The 14,327-nt window shown below is 62.7% G+C and overlaps 1 protein-coding gene and 1 pseudogene across 1 annotated transcript in view; one reads left to right on the top strand and one right to left on the bottom strand.

Moving 5' to 3' along the window:
• Positions 1–6: 6 nt before the first annotated feature.
• The window catches only part of EFNA2 (ephrin A2), an 18,468-nt gene continuing 4,147 nt past the window's right edge, over positions 7–14,327 (bottom strand). Inside the window, exons 4-8 of the mRNA XM_024740000.1 lie at positions 14,193–14,320; positions 3,631–3,943; positions 2,332–2,429; positions 1,586–1,794; positions 7–924 (exon numbers count right to left, since the gene is read on the bottom strand). Of these exons, the coding sequence (XP_024595768.1) occupies positions 803–924; positions 1,586–1,794; positions 2,332–2,429; positions 3,631–3,943; positions 14,193–14,320 (870 nt within the window). The 3' untranslated portion in view covers positions 7–802. The remainder of the gene's footprint in view (positions 925–1,585; positions 1,795–2,331; positions 2,430–3,630; positions 3,944–14,192; positions 14,321–14,327) is intronic.
• LOC112396404 (uncharacterized) lies at positions 4,606–4,699 on the top strand (annotated as a pseudogene).

Genomic DNA, 14,327 nt, shown 5'->3' on the forward strand with positions numbered 1-14,327 from the left:
GTCCCTCCTCAGAAATACAGTAAAAATAAATCACAGTATATACTTGCTGGCTCTATTTACAGAAATATAACGTCTTCTCGGTCTTGGGGGCGACTGTGTGAGGCTGGGGGGACAGGTGGAGCCTACGTCATCTCTAAGACGTTGTAATGCTATGATTTTGAGGGTGCCGGGGCTCCATGGTGGCTGCTGGTGAAACCCCGTGGTTTTCTGCTCTAGGAGACAATCACCAGGAGGGAGGAGGGTAGAGCTGGCAGGACAGGGGTCTGAGGGCCCCGGACCAGAATCGGGGGGACTCACCACCCACCCCTTCTGCCTCAGGCCAGCCTGTCCCATGGCACCTGGGGTTCCATTCCATGGTTGCCTCCACCCAGGACCCAACAAATGGAGTGACCAGGCCAGGGGTGCCCCAATCCCCCTCCCCTCAAGGGGGCCAGGGACCCCTGCCCCATCTGTCTATTCTGTTTCCTTCCCAAAGTCACAGGCGACAGCAAGGAATAAATTAAATTAAAAACTCAAGTCTTTCTGATGAAAAATACACTTAAAAAGCAAAAACAAAAACCAACGTCACCAAGAGATCCCAGGGTTCAGCAGGTCCCCCGGACAAGACAGCATGGCCAGCTGAGCAGACACCCGGCCCCTCTGGCACGGGGTGGGGGGACCTCGGCTGCCCTCACCCCCCTCCAGCCCTGGGGCGGGTGGACGGCCCCCTGCCTGGCGAAGCAGCACCAGTCGTGGGAGAAGCGGCGTCTCTATTTGGTCTCGGAGGCGGGCCATCAGGGCGGGGCCAACGTCCCATTGGGCACTAGGAGCCCAGGAGGGTCCACAGCACGGGGACGGTGCTGAGGAAGAGCTGGCAGCTGCGCAGGCCGCTGCATGAGTTATTGCTGGTGAAGATGGGCTCGGGGGCCTCATACAGGGTCTCATCTGGGGGGACAGGGAGACAGGGGGGTCAGTGGCAGGCCTCCCACCCCCCACCCTGCTTCCTAGACCTCACCACGACCTGACATTGTTAAACATCTCCATTACGGGACTTCCCTGGCGGTCCAGTGGTTAAGACTCCACACTCCCAATGCAGGGGGCACGGGTTCCACCCTTGGTCAGGGAGCTAAGATCCCATATGCACTGAGCAGACAAAAAAAAAAAAAAAATCTCCATTTCACTGCACCTCCAAGGGCACAGAGATTTCTGTCCACCTCGGCTGAGGCTGTGCCTCCAATGCAGAGCATGGCAAACAGAAGGCTCCAGGTGAAGTGACGAGGCTGCAGGACCCCCCTTCCCTATGTTTCAGGAGCTCAGAACACGAACCCGTTGGTCCGTCTCAGAGAACTTCCGTGATACCCGCTCACTGGGTGAAGGGGTGTTCGGCCTCAGTGAAGCCCAGCCATGGACTTCAACCCTCATTCTTGAAGGTGTGAAATGGCCCCATTTGCAGATGGAAAAACAGAGGCTCAGGCAGGGCCTGTCCCAGCCATCGCTGAGGTTGTGGGACTTCCCAGGCTATGCCATGACCGCCTCCTAACTCCGCTGATGACTCACTGGGTTCTGTGAGTTAAGGACCCTACATGAACCCCCACCAAGAACTTACTGGTCGGTCGCACGTAAACCTTCAGCCGCAGGCAGGGTCGGTCCACAGCATTGGGGGGTGTGGCAGCTGGAAGAGAGGGGTTGGGGGTTAGTAGGGCAGGAGGCTCTTGGTGCCTGAGACCTCTTGGGGCTGTATGCCCTTCCCCACACCCGTAACCCAACCCTGACCCCAGGTTGGGGAATCCACCCATAAAACTCCTCATCATACATCAAAGCCCCAGACACAATGCCCATGATTTCCCAGAAGTCCTCTTGCACTCTTCCCCTACCTCTCACTTTGCTGAATCCTAACCCCAGAGACGGGGGTCAGGTGAGGTCTCAATGACACCCCAGGGCTCCATCTCACCCCAGGGCATCACAGGGCAAAGTTCAAAGGTGATGAATAAAAATAGGTGTGTTTCCAATCAGCAAAAAAAGGGAATTCCCTGGCAGTCCAGTGGTTAGGACTCTGAGCTTTCACTGCCAGGGGCACGGTTTCCATCCTTGGTCGGGGAACTAAGATCCCGCATGCCGTGCAGCACGGCCAAAAACAAAACAAAATAAAAATCAAACAGCAAAAAAAAAAAAATCAGTGTAACTAAATGATTGACCAGGGATCAAATCCCTGCTCTCAGGGTGCCTGTCGGCAAGTCACCCCCTATGTGGACCTCATCTGGCCCATGGAAGGTGCTTTGGAAATCATTCTTTCCATCTGGGTGACGCCAGAAACCCAGTTACCCCTGGGAAGGAGGCAGCTTCCGGCCTCACCTGGAGAGCGACCCACACCGCCGAGTCATGTGCAGGCCGAAGTGCATTGGGTCCTCACACCTAAAATTCCACCATAGGGCTCCCAGCTTCTTGGCCCACTTGGCGGGCAGGGGAGGTACCAGAGCATCAGCCATGAGTCAGGAGGGAGGAGCTCAGGGACCAGGACAGGGGCAGGGAGGGAGGCCTGAGGCCCTGCGGGTGGCAGGGCTCACACACGTGAACAGGCACGGGCACCCACACGGCTGCGGCTGGGCCTGCCCCCGCCTGTGCTCTCGGCCGGTCCTCTCTGCGGCCATCACCTCTGCCCGCCCCCCAGAAGCCCCTCGTGCTGGGAGATGAAGATAAAAAGCACGTAATAAAAGTAACATTCATCACAGAGATAGGACGAATAATTACAATAATTATCTTTATGAAACTCCCGTCTCGGAAAGAAAAATGTAATTTTTCTTATATTACGGAGACTTAATTTAAGCACCTTCTTCCCCTCCCCCACCCCCTTCTTCCCTGAATTAAAAAGAAAAAATCCAAATAGAGCAGAGAAAGGAGGAAATGGGAGCCTTGTAGAGTTTAATTTGACTCAGCAGGAACCGGGGTGGTGAGGCGCTGGGTTCCTCTCCAAAGCCCCGGGGGCAGACCCCCCTTCCCACCTGCTCCCCATCGGCCCCCAGGACGCTGAGAAATGGGACCCCACAATCCGTTGAAGTCTCACTGCCTCGGGAGAGGCATGAGTCCGACGCCAAGGTGGGCTCCCTGATACCCCTCTCGGCAGGGGCGATGCCTGGACCCCAGTGTTCCTGGTTTAGGTTCTCAGACTACAGTCTGCCAAGGCCCCACTGAACGGGAACTTGAACCCAGCCCCAACTCTGCCGCCTCCCCAGACCCTGCCCTTGGCACTTGATGGGAAGGTAAAAGGGGCCCCTTGGGAACCCCTGATGCCCAGGACAGGTGGGGGCAGCCTAGCCGGCCCCCCGGCAAGGCTCACAGCGGGGCACGCATGCGCAGTGTCCCAAGGCTGCCACCAGCCGACAGTGAAAAGCTCCTCGGGGAATCTGGGCGCGGGTGGGTCGCTGGGAGATGGGGGGGTGGGCCCGGGAGACCCCTGCCATGTCCAGGGTTGGTCGCCCTCACCCCCTCCCTCAAGATTCCACAGGCCTCAGTTTCCCACCTCCTGCAATGGGGGGACGGCACCCCTGGTCTCAGTGTGGGACAGGCTGACCACATGGTCCCAGTCCAGAGGCCCAGAGGCTTATCCAGAGGCCGAGGTCACAGGGGGGCTTGCGGAGAGGAGGGCGAGACCACCGGAGCGTGCGCCCGGAGACCCGGGCGGAACTCGAAGCCCAGCGAGAAGGGCGTGAAGAGCTGGAATTTCTCCGAGAACTTGAGCGGCCCCCCGGGCGCCGCGGGCCGGTTACACTCCCAGCGCTTGAAGCCGCGCTGCCGGTGGTCGCAGGAGGCGTGGCCCTCGCCGTTGACCATGTACAGCACGTAGTGCTCCATGCGCTCGGCCGGCGGCAGTGGCGCCCCGTAGTGCGGGCAGTAGATGTCCAGGTAGTCGTTGATGCTCACCTCCACCGTGTAGCCGCCGCCGTCGTCCGCCGCGCCCGCGTGGAACCTGGGGGCGGGGCCGGCGATCAGCACGGGGGTAGGGGCGGGGCCCGAGATGCGGATGATGGATCAGTGCAAGGGAGAAGGGGAGGGTCAGGGATGGGGTAAATGGAGAGGGGTCAGCGGTCAACGCGTGGGACGGGACGGGGTAGGGGACAGGAAGCACGAAGGCGGGTGGGAACGGGTCAGTGCAGGTAGAAAGGGGTAGGTCAGAGATGGGGAAGGGGGAGGGGTTAGGGGACCGATGGGCAGGCACGTTACCCACAGACAGGTGCCACGGTCCGAGCCCACGGCCCCCTCCCTGGCACAAGCCTGCCCCACCAAGGCCACAGCAGGCTCCTTGAGACTGGGACTAGCGCTGAGCCCACGAGGTGGGTGCTGGGGAAGAGGGGCTGCCCCCAGGCATTCTGGGTAACCACATGCAAACGAGCAGGCGCCACGTGACTCAGAGCCCCCCCAGTCTCTCCACCCCCTGCAGAATCCACATCTGGGCCCCTCAGCCACAACAGGCCTGGCACAAGATGTCCGCCCCCCCACCAGGAAGCCCCTCTCCAAAAACCTTACTACTTGACTTCGATGCCCCCTCCTCCAGGCAGCCCACCACGCCATCCCCAGATGCAGTCTCCTCAGCTTTCCTTTGCAGATTTGCCTGCCAAGAAGGCCGAGGGCAAGACTATACTTTCAGGAATCATTTCTATAGTTCGTTACTAGAAAGGTTTCAATATTACTCAGCCATAAAAAACAATGAAATTGAGTTATTTGTAGTGAGGTGGATGGACCGGGAGTCTGTCATACAGAGTGAAATAAGTCAGAAAGAGAAAAATAAATACCGTATGCTAACACATATATATGGAATCTAAAAAAAAAAAAATGGTTCTGAATAACCTAGGGCCAGGACAGGAATAAAAACGCAGACATAGAGAATGGACTTGAGGACACAGGGAGGGGGAAGAGTAACCTGGGACGAAGTGAGAGAGTGGCATGGACTTATATACACTACCAAATGTAAAACAGATAGCTAGTGGGAAGCGGCTGCATAGCACAGGGAGATCAGCTCGGTGCTTTGTGACCACCTAGAGGGGTGGGATAGGGAGGGTGGGAGGGAGACGCAAGAGGGAGGGGATATGGGGATATATGTATATGTATAGCTGATTCACTTTGTTATAAAGCAGAAACTAACACACCATTGTAAAGCAATTATACTCCTATAAAGATGTTTAAAAAAAAAAAGGGGGGCTTCCCTGGTGGCGCAGTGGTTGAGAGTCCGCCTGCTGATGCAGGAGACACAGGTTCATGCCCCGGTCCAGGAAGATCCCACATGCTGCAGAGCGCCTGGGCCCGTGAGAGCCTGCGCGTCCGGAGCCTGTGCCCCGCAACAGGAGAGGACACAACAGTGAGAGTCCCGCGTACCGAAAAAAAAAAAAAAAAGAAGGCCGAGGGCAGTCAGTGTGGGACATAGGCCAAGTGTTCCCAGCCTCTCTGGGGCAAGCTCTGCCCCTCCTCTAGCCTCAGTTTCCCCAGAGGGGGCAGGGTTTGGCATAAAAGATGCTCAGGCCCTCCTTCGCTCAGTCCAACTCAGGGGTGCCCTGGGTTCAAGACCCCCAGTTCCATCCCTTCCATCCTGTGTGACATCCTTCCTTCTTCCTCCAGAGCCTCCAACTCCCTGGTCACCCCACCAGCTTCCCCACCCCTGACACCTCCACCCCCAAGCCCTGCCTCCCAGGCTTTGCTCTGGAGGTCTCCCCACACTGTCATGCAACCTGCACCCCTTTCTCTGGGGGGAGGCCCCTGACCCAGGCTCATCTGTCAAGGATGGAGGTCAGCTGAGCGAGGGACCAGCAGCTCCCCTTCCATCACCGCCTCGGGCTACAGCGCCAGGAGCCCCTAGACCTCCTGGATGTGGCCTGGATCGAAGCGGGACAAGGGGGCCTCCCGAGAGGGGCTTATTAGCACATAAAAGGCCTGAGCATCAGAGGGTTGGGGGGCGGGCTCCCCCAGCCTCCTCTACTCCCTGTATCGGCCAGTAAACTGAGGCCCAGTGTGGGTCGGAGGCAGGGAGGGCTGCTAGGATCCCAGCCACGCCTCTGCCTCCGTGCCCGCCGTGCCAGCCGCCCCGGCCCACGGGAGGGAGCCAGGCAGCCCCCACGCCGGGTGCGCTAATTCCCACAGCTGGCACCTGAGGGGGCGGCTGGATTATCAGATGGCATCGGCTGGCCCCCCGCCACCCGTGAGACTGTGCCAGGCGGAGGCGAGGGGTCCTGGGAACTCAGAACTGGAATGACGGAGACAGGGGACCAGCTCACGGTGCCTGAGTCTCCCCCGCCGTCAGCAGGGACCAGCATGATGATTCACGTCTGTGGCTGAGGTCAAGGGCCGCAGAATTTCAGCATGGGGAGCAGGGGGAGTGGATTCACCTCCAGCCCCTTCCCTGCTCCACTGGGTTCGTCCAGGGACGGGGAGGCCACCCCCTCTCGCAGAGGTGAGAAGGCGTTTGCAGAATAAATGTGTCTGGCCTCGGGGGTCAGTTGGGGGCCGAGGAACCTCAAATGTGGTTCAGTCACAGGTTGGAACCCAGCTGGGTCTCAGCTCCTCTTCTCAAAGCCTCAGATTCCAACTCTGTGCCGTGGGGATGGTCCTCGAGGCTGATGGGAGAACTCCAGCTCTGTACACAGCAGGCACTGCATAGATGCATGCGGGGCGGCCCTGGGTCGGGCTGGGACCCTGCCCGTCCCTCAGGCAGCTCCACGGCTGGCCAGGCACGGGCGTCTCATTGACCGGTCGCGTCCTCCGGCCCCTTGGGCACAATCGATGCAGAAGCTGCTCCAGGCTTTTTGAAAAGTCATTTTCGCTCCTTGCCGGCCCCACTGAAAGCCCCATTGATCAGCCGATCGATGGCAGCTGTGGCCCAGCAGCCGCCCAGGGACCCAGCCTCACCCAGGTGGGCCCTGCAGGGGAGGCTGTGACGCAGAACCACGGGCCGTGGGGGGAGTCCTGGTCCTGGCCTCCGGCCCTCAGTGTTCCCTTTTGTCCCTGGCACGATGCCGAGGGGTGTATACTCAACCTGAAAGAGAACGTGACTCCACGCGTGGTCTTTCTGGAGAGAACGGACTCCAGAAGGTGGGCTCCCCTTTCCTCCTGCCTGTCCCATCAGGCTTGCCTCCCTCCCCCCGTGACACCTGCACCATCAGGTCCCCCCCAGCTCACTTTCTGAAGAACATCAGAGACTGAAGCTGCTTTGCTGCCTCAGAGGCTGGACGCCTGGGCCCCACTAGGGCGGCCAGACTCCTGGCCTCCCAAAATCCAGGGCTCACTTTTCTGAGTGTACATCAGACCCCGTGACCCACTGTCTCAAAGCCCTCCATTGGCTCCCCCCACACACAACAAAATCCACAGTTCTCCCAGGCCCACGAGGCCCCGTGTGGTCCCCATCCATCCCCAACCTCATCGCCCTCTGGCTCCCCTAGCTCGCTCCCTTCCAGGCACACCAGCCTCCGGGTTGCCCCTGGTCCCACCCCAGGGCCTTTTCTTTCCGGCTGCGTTGGGTCTTCGTTGCTGTGCACGGGCTTTCTCTAGTTGTGGCGGGCGGGGGCCACTCTTTGTTGCCATGCGTGGGCTTCTTTTGTTGCAGTTGCAGAGCACGGGCTCTAGGTGCGCGGGCTACAGTAGTTGTGGTGCCTGGGCTCAGTAGTTATGGCTTGCGGGCTCTAGAGTGCAGGCTCAGTAGTTGCGGAGCACGGGCTTAGCTGCTCCACAGCATGTGGGATCTTCCCGGACCAGGGCTCGAACCCGGGTCCCCTGCATTGGCAGGCGGATTCCTAACCACTGCGCCACCAGGGAAGCCCCCACCCCAGGGCCTTTGCACATGCTGTTCCCTCTGCCTGGCACATTTTTCCCTACTTTTCCCAACTCATCTCGTTTGGACACCATCATATTTATACCTTTAAGCAGCCCATTGTCTGCCTTCCTTGGATCCTGGGGGTTGGCCTCCTTCTCTGCCCTTTTCCCTGTAGCCCGCACAGGCCCTGTATACCGTGGTGCTCGATATATGTTTGCTAATCAAACAAAGGCCAAAGATTCGAGGTCTTTGAGGTGCTAGAGTCATGGGGAGCAGAAAGCTGCCCCCAGGTGGGGGAGTGAAGACCCCAGACAGGCGGGTCCCCAGGAGATGCCTACACCCCCCCACACACCTGAACTCTGGCTGCCTAAATGGACCATTTTTCTCCCTTCCCTGCTCTAAAATAGTGACGGCCTTGCTGTGTTGGCATTCCCGTTCCAAATTGGCGCCTCGCCCCTGCTCAGGGTGCCGCTTATGCAGGGGAGTGGGCCCCCCCCAAACGGGGCCTGGTGAGAGCAAGACAAAGCCTTCATTTCCTCCGTTAGCACGGAAGCCTGATATGCAAATGCTCCACTCGATAGAGATAGAAATTCTCACTAAGGGGTTAACGACTGACTTGGGATGGTTCCCAGACAGAGGGCTCCCCACCCCCGCCCCGACACCACCCCTTCCCCAGCAACACCCAGCCCGCAGCTAATCATCTCCAATCGGGCGACTGTCAAGTCATTAGATGCTAATAGCAAAAGCCACTAATTAGGAGTCTCACCCAAAATGGGGGTGGGGTGCTATGCCACCTTCCCAGACTGGAAACTGAGGCACAGGCAAGGCGGGCAGAGGAGTCTGTGTCCCCCTCACTCCCTGTGGCTCTGCCTCTATCTCCCTGCTCTGAGGCCATGCACAGCTCCTACTAAAGGCGCTCAGACCTGCCAACAAAGATCCCAGGAAACAGCCCCAAGGCCCAGCGTGGGCCGAGCTCGCCCATCCCCGCCTGCCACCCCCAGCAAGACCCCTGAGGCCTCAGTGTCCTCCCCCAGCTTTTCTAGGGGCCAAAAGATGTGTCCCCCATCCAAGGCCTGGCCACCTTCCTCCTGCTGGTGGGACGTGGGGAACACCTCCCAGAAAATGAGGGCCCCAAGGTGGTGCAGGATCAGCTGAGAAAGGACGATTATGGCCTTGCGTGTGGATGGGTAAACTGAGGCACGGGCCCCAGAGCTGAAGCAGGAGGTAAACAAATGGGGCTGGGTGGGCGGGGAAAGTAGGGTGAGGGCCTCAGGGCCACCCCACCCCTCAGGCCTTGGTCTGAGGCAGGAGGAGGCCCAGGTGCACGGTCCACGGGGCACACCTGCCTCGGTCACCCCACCCTCCTCTGCCCCCCGGTGTGCACGGTGTCCCTGATGCTCCTCGGCCAGCCCCAGACGTGGCTGCCTCTTGGAGGGGGTCACCCCACTGGACCCGACTTCCTCATGACCACAGATGAGTCACTTTCTCTGGGTCCATGAAACGGGGGCCTAAGGGGGAGCCCGACCCACAGGGTGGGCAGATTAGGGGGTGCATGGCTGGGTTGGGGCGGGCGAGGGGCAACGTGGCCCAGGCGGTGGAACGAGCCCCTCGAAGCCAGGGTCCCTGCGTGGGAGGGGGTGTGGGGACAGGCACCCCCCCCCACCCAGGGCCGGCCGGAGCAGAGCTCGGACTCTGGCTTCTGTGCTCCCAGCCTTCAGCTGCGCGTCTGCCACGGGGCAGCCACAAAGGCGGCTCTGCCCCTTCCCCGCATGGCCCACCAGGTGGGGGACGCAGCCAAGCCCCCTCTGGATCCATCTTCCAAAGAGACAATTTCCCCAAAGCAGCACCTCGGGGGGGCAAGGCTGGCCGAGTGCCAGGTCCCGAGGAGGAAGAAAGGGGAAGGGGGGGTGTCCCGGAGGAAAGCTGCTGCGAGGCAGGACCCCCCAGCAGGCCCAGCTCGGGAGCTGCAGAACCAGCCGTCGGCCCTGCAAGAAGCCTGTCTTCCAGAGCCCCGTTCACGCACCTGCCGTCCCGAGGAAAACCACCTTTGAACCCACGACCTCGAGGGACCCGTGAACCTCACAGGACGTCTGCTGGGGGGTCCCGAGGTCAGAGACGGCCGCCCCTTCCCCGGCCCAGCTCCCAGGCAGGCTGGAGGGCCCCCCCGCACCGCCCTGTGTCCTGAGCTGGTCCCCAGCCTCGGGTCCTTCCTCTGCAAACTGAGCAGCCTGGGGAGGGGAGAGGCCCACTGCAGGGAGGGACCAGGGCTGGGGACAGGGAGCCTGTGGACCCCAGCTTCAGCGCCCAGGCCCCCCACAGGGTGGGGACATCTCAGAACCAACCCCCAGCCCCGCACTGCGGTTCCCCCCCTAACGTCGCGACTGCTGCAGATGTGAGGGCCTGGTCCCCGAGGCTCCCCCATTTGCCCACAGGGGCTGCGTCAGTTTCCTCTCCCCCTCGGGGGCCTCTGATTTCCTGGGGTCACGCCCATGCCTCGCCCGTCCACGCCGCGCCCTGCTGCCATCCACAACCCACCAGCCCACTTCCTGGAGGAGGCACGGGGGCTCCGAGCAGCCAAGCTGCCCACCCGAGGGCACAGCTGGGCTTCCCGGATCCCCGAGTCCGAGCCCCGGCCCCCCACGGCCCCCCAGACCCATGGGTTCTCACTCTCCAAGCCACCCCCCACCCCACCCCGCAAGCCGGCTGGTCGAGCCTCTTCCAAAGGAAACAAAAAAGCCTCATGCGGCAAAATATGGCATCGCCCCCTTCAAAGCCGGTTCCCCAAAGGCCTGGGCGAGGCTGGCAAGGACAGGGTGCCTGACATTCCCTGCCATGGGGAAGATGCTGCCCCAGTCGCCATCTTCCCACCCGGTCGTTTGAGAGGGGACCGTGGCTGCTGTCCACACCCGAGGGCAATCAGAGCCTCCACCCGGGTCTGCACCACTGGGTCCACCCGGGCTACAGGCCCCCAACCAGGTGGGGGCCCCGGGGACGGCGGGTGTCCTGCCGGTGCCAGCTCTGAACCTCGATGGCCCCTCTGCACCGAGGACGGCACGGTGCCCATGGGACCTGGCCGCGTCCCCCCAGCAGGAACCCACCGGGCTGGCGGAGGGGGCGGAGGAGGAGTGGCCGGGTGGGCAGGGAGGGCAAGCTGTGCCCCCACTGGTGTGGAGTGTCTTGTGGAGTGTCTGCCCCCTCACCGGAGCCCCCGGGACAGCCAGAGCCGGGCCGCACACGCAGACACTCTAAAGACATGCATGCATCCCACATACAGATGCACCTGCTCCCCAGGTGCCAATCTGCACACACAGATATACACACGCACCTCAGACACCACGTACATTCCACACCCAGACACACTGCTGCAAACATGCATGCACCCCGCACACGTGTGTACTCCAGGCACACTCACGTGGGCGTGTGCAAACGTCCAGGGCCAGGGTCGCTGTGCACACGTAGGCACACGAGCGTCTGTGTGGCAGGGTGACGCATGTACTCCACGCACACAGTTCTGCACCCCCCAGGGCCCCAGGACCCCCGAAAATCATGGGCAAGAACACGCAGCTACACGCAGTGACACATGCAGACACACCCTGCAGCCCAAAGAGACTCCTGGGTGCCCCCGGGTCCCCCACGTACACAGATGCACCCGCAGCTCCACGCTCGGCCCGTGAGCAGCCAGCCAGGACCCCTGGCCCAGTCCCACCAGGGCCGCAGACAGGTCCAGAGACACCCGGCAGCTAGCCCGGGAGTGCCCGGCCCAGGCAGGGGCCGGCCGGAGAGACAGCCGGACAGCCGGCTGGTCGGGGTGCCGGGGCCAGGTGGCTGGACTGCGCTCCGCCCTTTGGCTGCGGCGGAGGTGGGTGCAGGGCTCCCTGGCAGCGTCCGCCAGCCTCACGTGTGCAGGAAATACACGGCACAGCAGGAGAACGCAACTGGGGAGACATAGCCACATACACATTACCTCGGCGCGGGTACCAGGCCCGGCCGGGCGAGGGTGGCCGGCCTCACTGCGGCGCCACCTGGGCCTGGCGGTCCCCCACCTGAGCGTACTCATCCCCTCCCACCCCCGCTCCTCTGCTGGCTGCCTGATCGCCCACCACCCGAGCCCGCCCAGCCCTGGCTCCGTCCCCGTCCCCACGGTGCCTTTTGTGTGCACCCCTGTCTCCGGCACGGCCCCCGTCCCTGCGTTCCCCGTCACCTCCGCCTGCCGCCACCACCAGTCTCTCTGTTTCGACCCTATCCTTGTCTCTCCCCACACAGGCCCATCTCTGCCCGCGGGACTGCCTCCTGCGTGGGGCCCGCTCAGTGACTCCACACCTCTCCCCGCACCCCCCGACCCTGGCAGCTGCCCCCGGGACTGGGCGCCCTCAGGAAATCTCCATTCCGGGTGCCCTCGGACCCCAAGGCCGGACAGCACCCCTCCTCCTGTGACTGACACATACCCTGTCACTGGACGCAGATTCCAGTCCAGACACCCCTGGACATGAAACCCCCTGAGGGGCCCCCGGGCCTCCAAGTCCCCCTTTGGAAGAGCCCCTGAACCTCAGCGATGGATGGAGCCCCAATTCTGGACCCAACCGGGCTTCTTGGGCAAGTGGCTCCCCAGGGCCCCAGACCCCATCGCAAGAGGTCGGGGAGGTCATCTCCCACCAAGGATGCCCCAGGCAGAGAAGGGGGAGGAGAGATAGGAGAGGAAGGCCCTGACAGCCAGGGTCTGCTCTGGACAGCAAGGCCGTCCCCTCGGACGGCTGGTCGGAGCGGGGCTATCAGGTCAGCAACAGGAGGCAGCCAAGTGGCCGGCCGGAGCCCGGCCCCAGGGGCTACCTCCTTCCCGGCCGAGATCCTGCCTGCGGCCCAGTGGCAGGTGGGGCAGCAGACGGCCCCAACGACCCCTTTCTGTCCCCGTTCGAGGCTCCTCGCGTGTCTGGCGTTTGCTAGAACAAAGGACAGGCCATGCCGGGACGGAGATTCCGGAGCTGAAACCAAAAACTTGGGCCGGGGAAGTGCTGCCCGCTGGGCTCCCTGCTCGGCCGCAAGGAAGAGCCTTAATCAAACCCACATGTGACCAGCGGGGCGGGCCGCATGGGGGACCAGCTCCATGATGGCCCGGCCAACCCTCCTAGGCCCGGGGTCTCTGCCCTCGGCCCCGGGGCCCAACCCCACAGCCAGGCAACGGACGGGGGTGTCTGGGCGCGCTCCCTGCCCCCACCCAGGACGCTGACTGCCCTGGTCCCAGGCCTGCCTCAAATATGGCCCTTTATGCAACTTTCCGGCGGAGGATGGAGAACGGTGGGGGACAGTGAGGGGACGGCGGGCTGTGGAAGGCGGTGCGGCTGGCGCTTGAAAACCAAGAGAAGGTGACTGGTAGCAGAGGGTCATGGGGCGGGGAGGCCAGCGGCTCTGCCCCCACGTGCAGCCCGGCTGGCCTCGATGCGACCGTGACCCCGACCGTGGGGCTGACCGGGAGCAGCAGGACCCCGAAGCCCCATCTCCCACGGATCCCCGGCCCGCTCCAGCCTCCCAGACCCTGGGTGGCCCGAGGCGTCTGCAGCTGTCCAGGATGTGGTCAGCCACCAGCAAACTTTTCTCACTCAACAAACAAGGGCTTCTGCTGCCCCCCAGATGGCACTCAGTGCCTGACACCGAGGAGGACTGCAGGCAGGCGGGCGTGGCAGGCTGGGCACAAGGCCACCTGGGTCCCTGCCCCAGCTCTGCTCCCCTGGCCGTGACCTTGAGCCAGCCGCTCGGCCCCTCTGTGCCTCAGTTTCCCCACCAGCGCCAGGACAGGAGAGGACGCCACCTGGTCAGGACTCCCGGGACAGACCCCCAGCCCCCTTGGTGCCTCAGTCTCTCTATCCCTGCAAAGCAGGAACCAGGGACTCCCTGCAGCGAATGTGGACGCCGGGCCGTAGGGAGGGACATTCTAACTTCCCCAAGTTCATCTGGGGACCCGCCGGCAGAACGCACTCCTGGACCCCTCCCCCGAGGGGCCACGGTCCCCCACCTCCGGGCGCGGCTCAGTGACAAGGTTCCCGGGAATCCCCACCAACTCTAAAGCCAGCGGGGGTCCCTGGAGAGGCCAGAAGATGCTGTGCCCCAAGTCCGGGGAGGGAACTCAGGGCCGCACTGCATCTGAGGGTGCCAGAGGGGATCCCCAAACTCCAGGGCCGGCGGCGCGCCGGGGCATGCAGGGCGCCCAAATCTGCAGGCGGCGGGGCACCCTGGGGGTAGATGCACACGGAGCGCGAGTCCCCCAAACTCTGGGGGCCGGAACTCCCTGGGGGCGCCCGTGGGAAGCGGCCGCCCCCACTCCGGGGGCAGCGCGCAGGGTCGCCCCGAGCCCGGGGTGGGAGACCAGGCTGGGATGGGGTCGTCCGGAGTCTCCCGGCACCCGGTCCCCGCCCGCGGCCACGCTCACCTGGGGTTGCTGCGGTTCCAGTAGACGGCGTAGCGGTCCGAGTTGGCGCGGGCGGCGTCCTCGGCGCGCGCGAAGGGCGGCGGCGGCGGCAGCGGCAGCAGCAGCAGCAGCAGCGGCAGCAGCGGGGGCTGCGGG

Source organism: Neophocaena asiaeorientalis, unplaced genomic scaffold, assembly GCF_003031525.2.
Source record: "Neophocaena asiaeorientalis asiaeorientalis breed wild unplaced genomic scaffold, Neophocaena_asiaeorientalis_V1.1 scaffold469, whole genome shotgun sequence".
Classification (NCBI taxonomy): domain Eukaryota; kingdom Metazoa; phylum Chordata; class Mammalia; order Artiodactyla; family Phocoenidae; genus Neophocaena; species Neophocaena asiaeorientalis.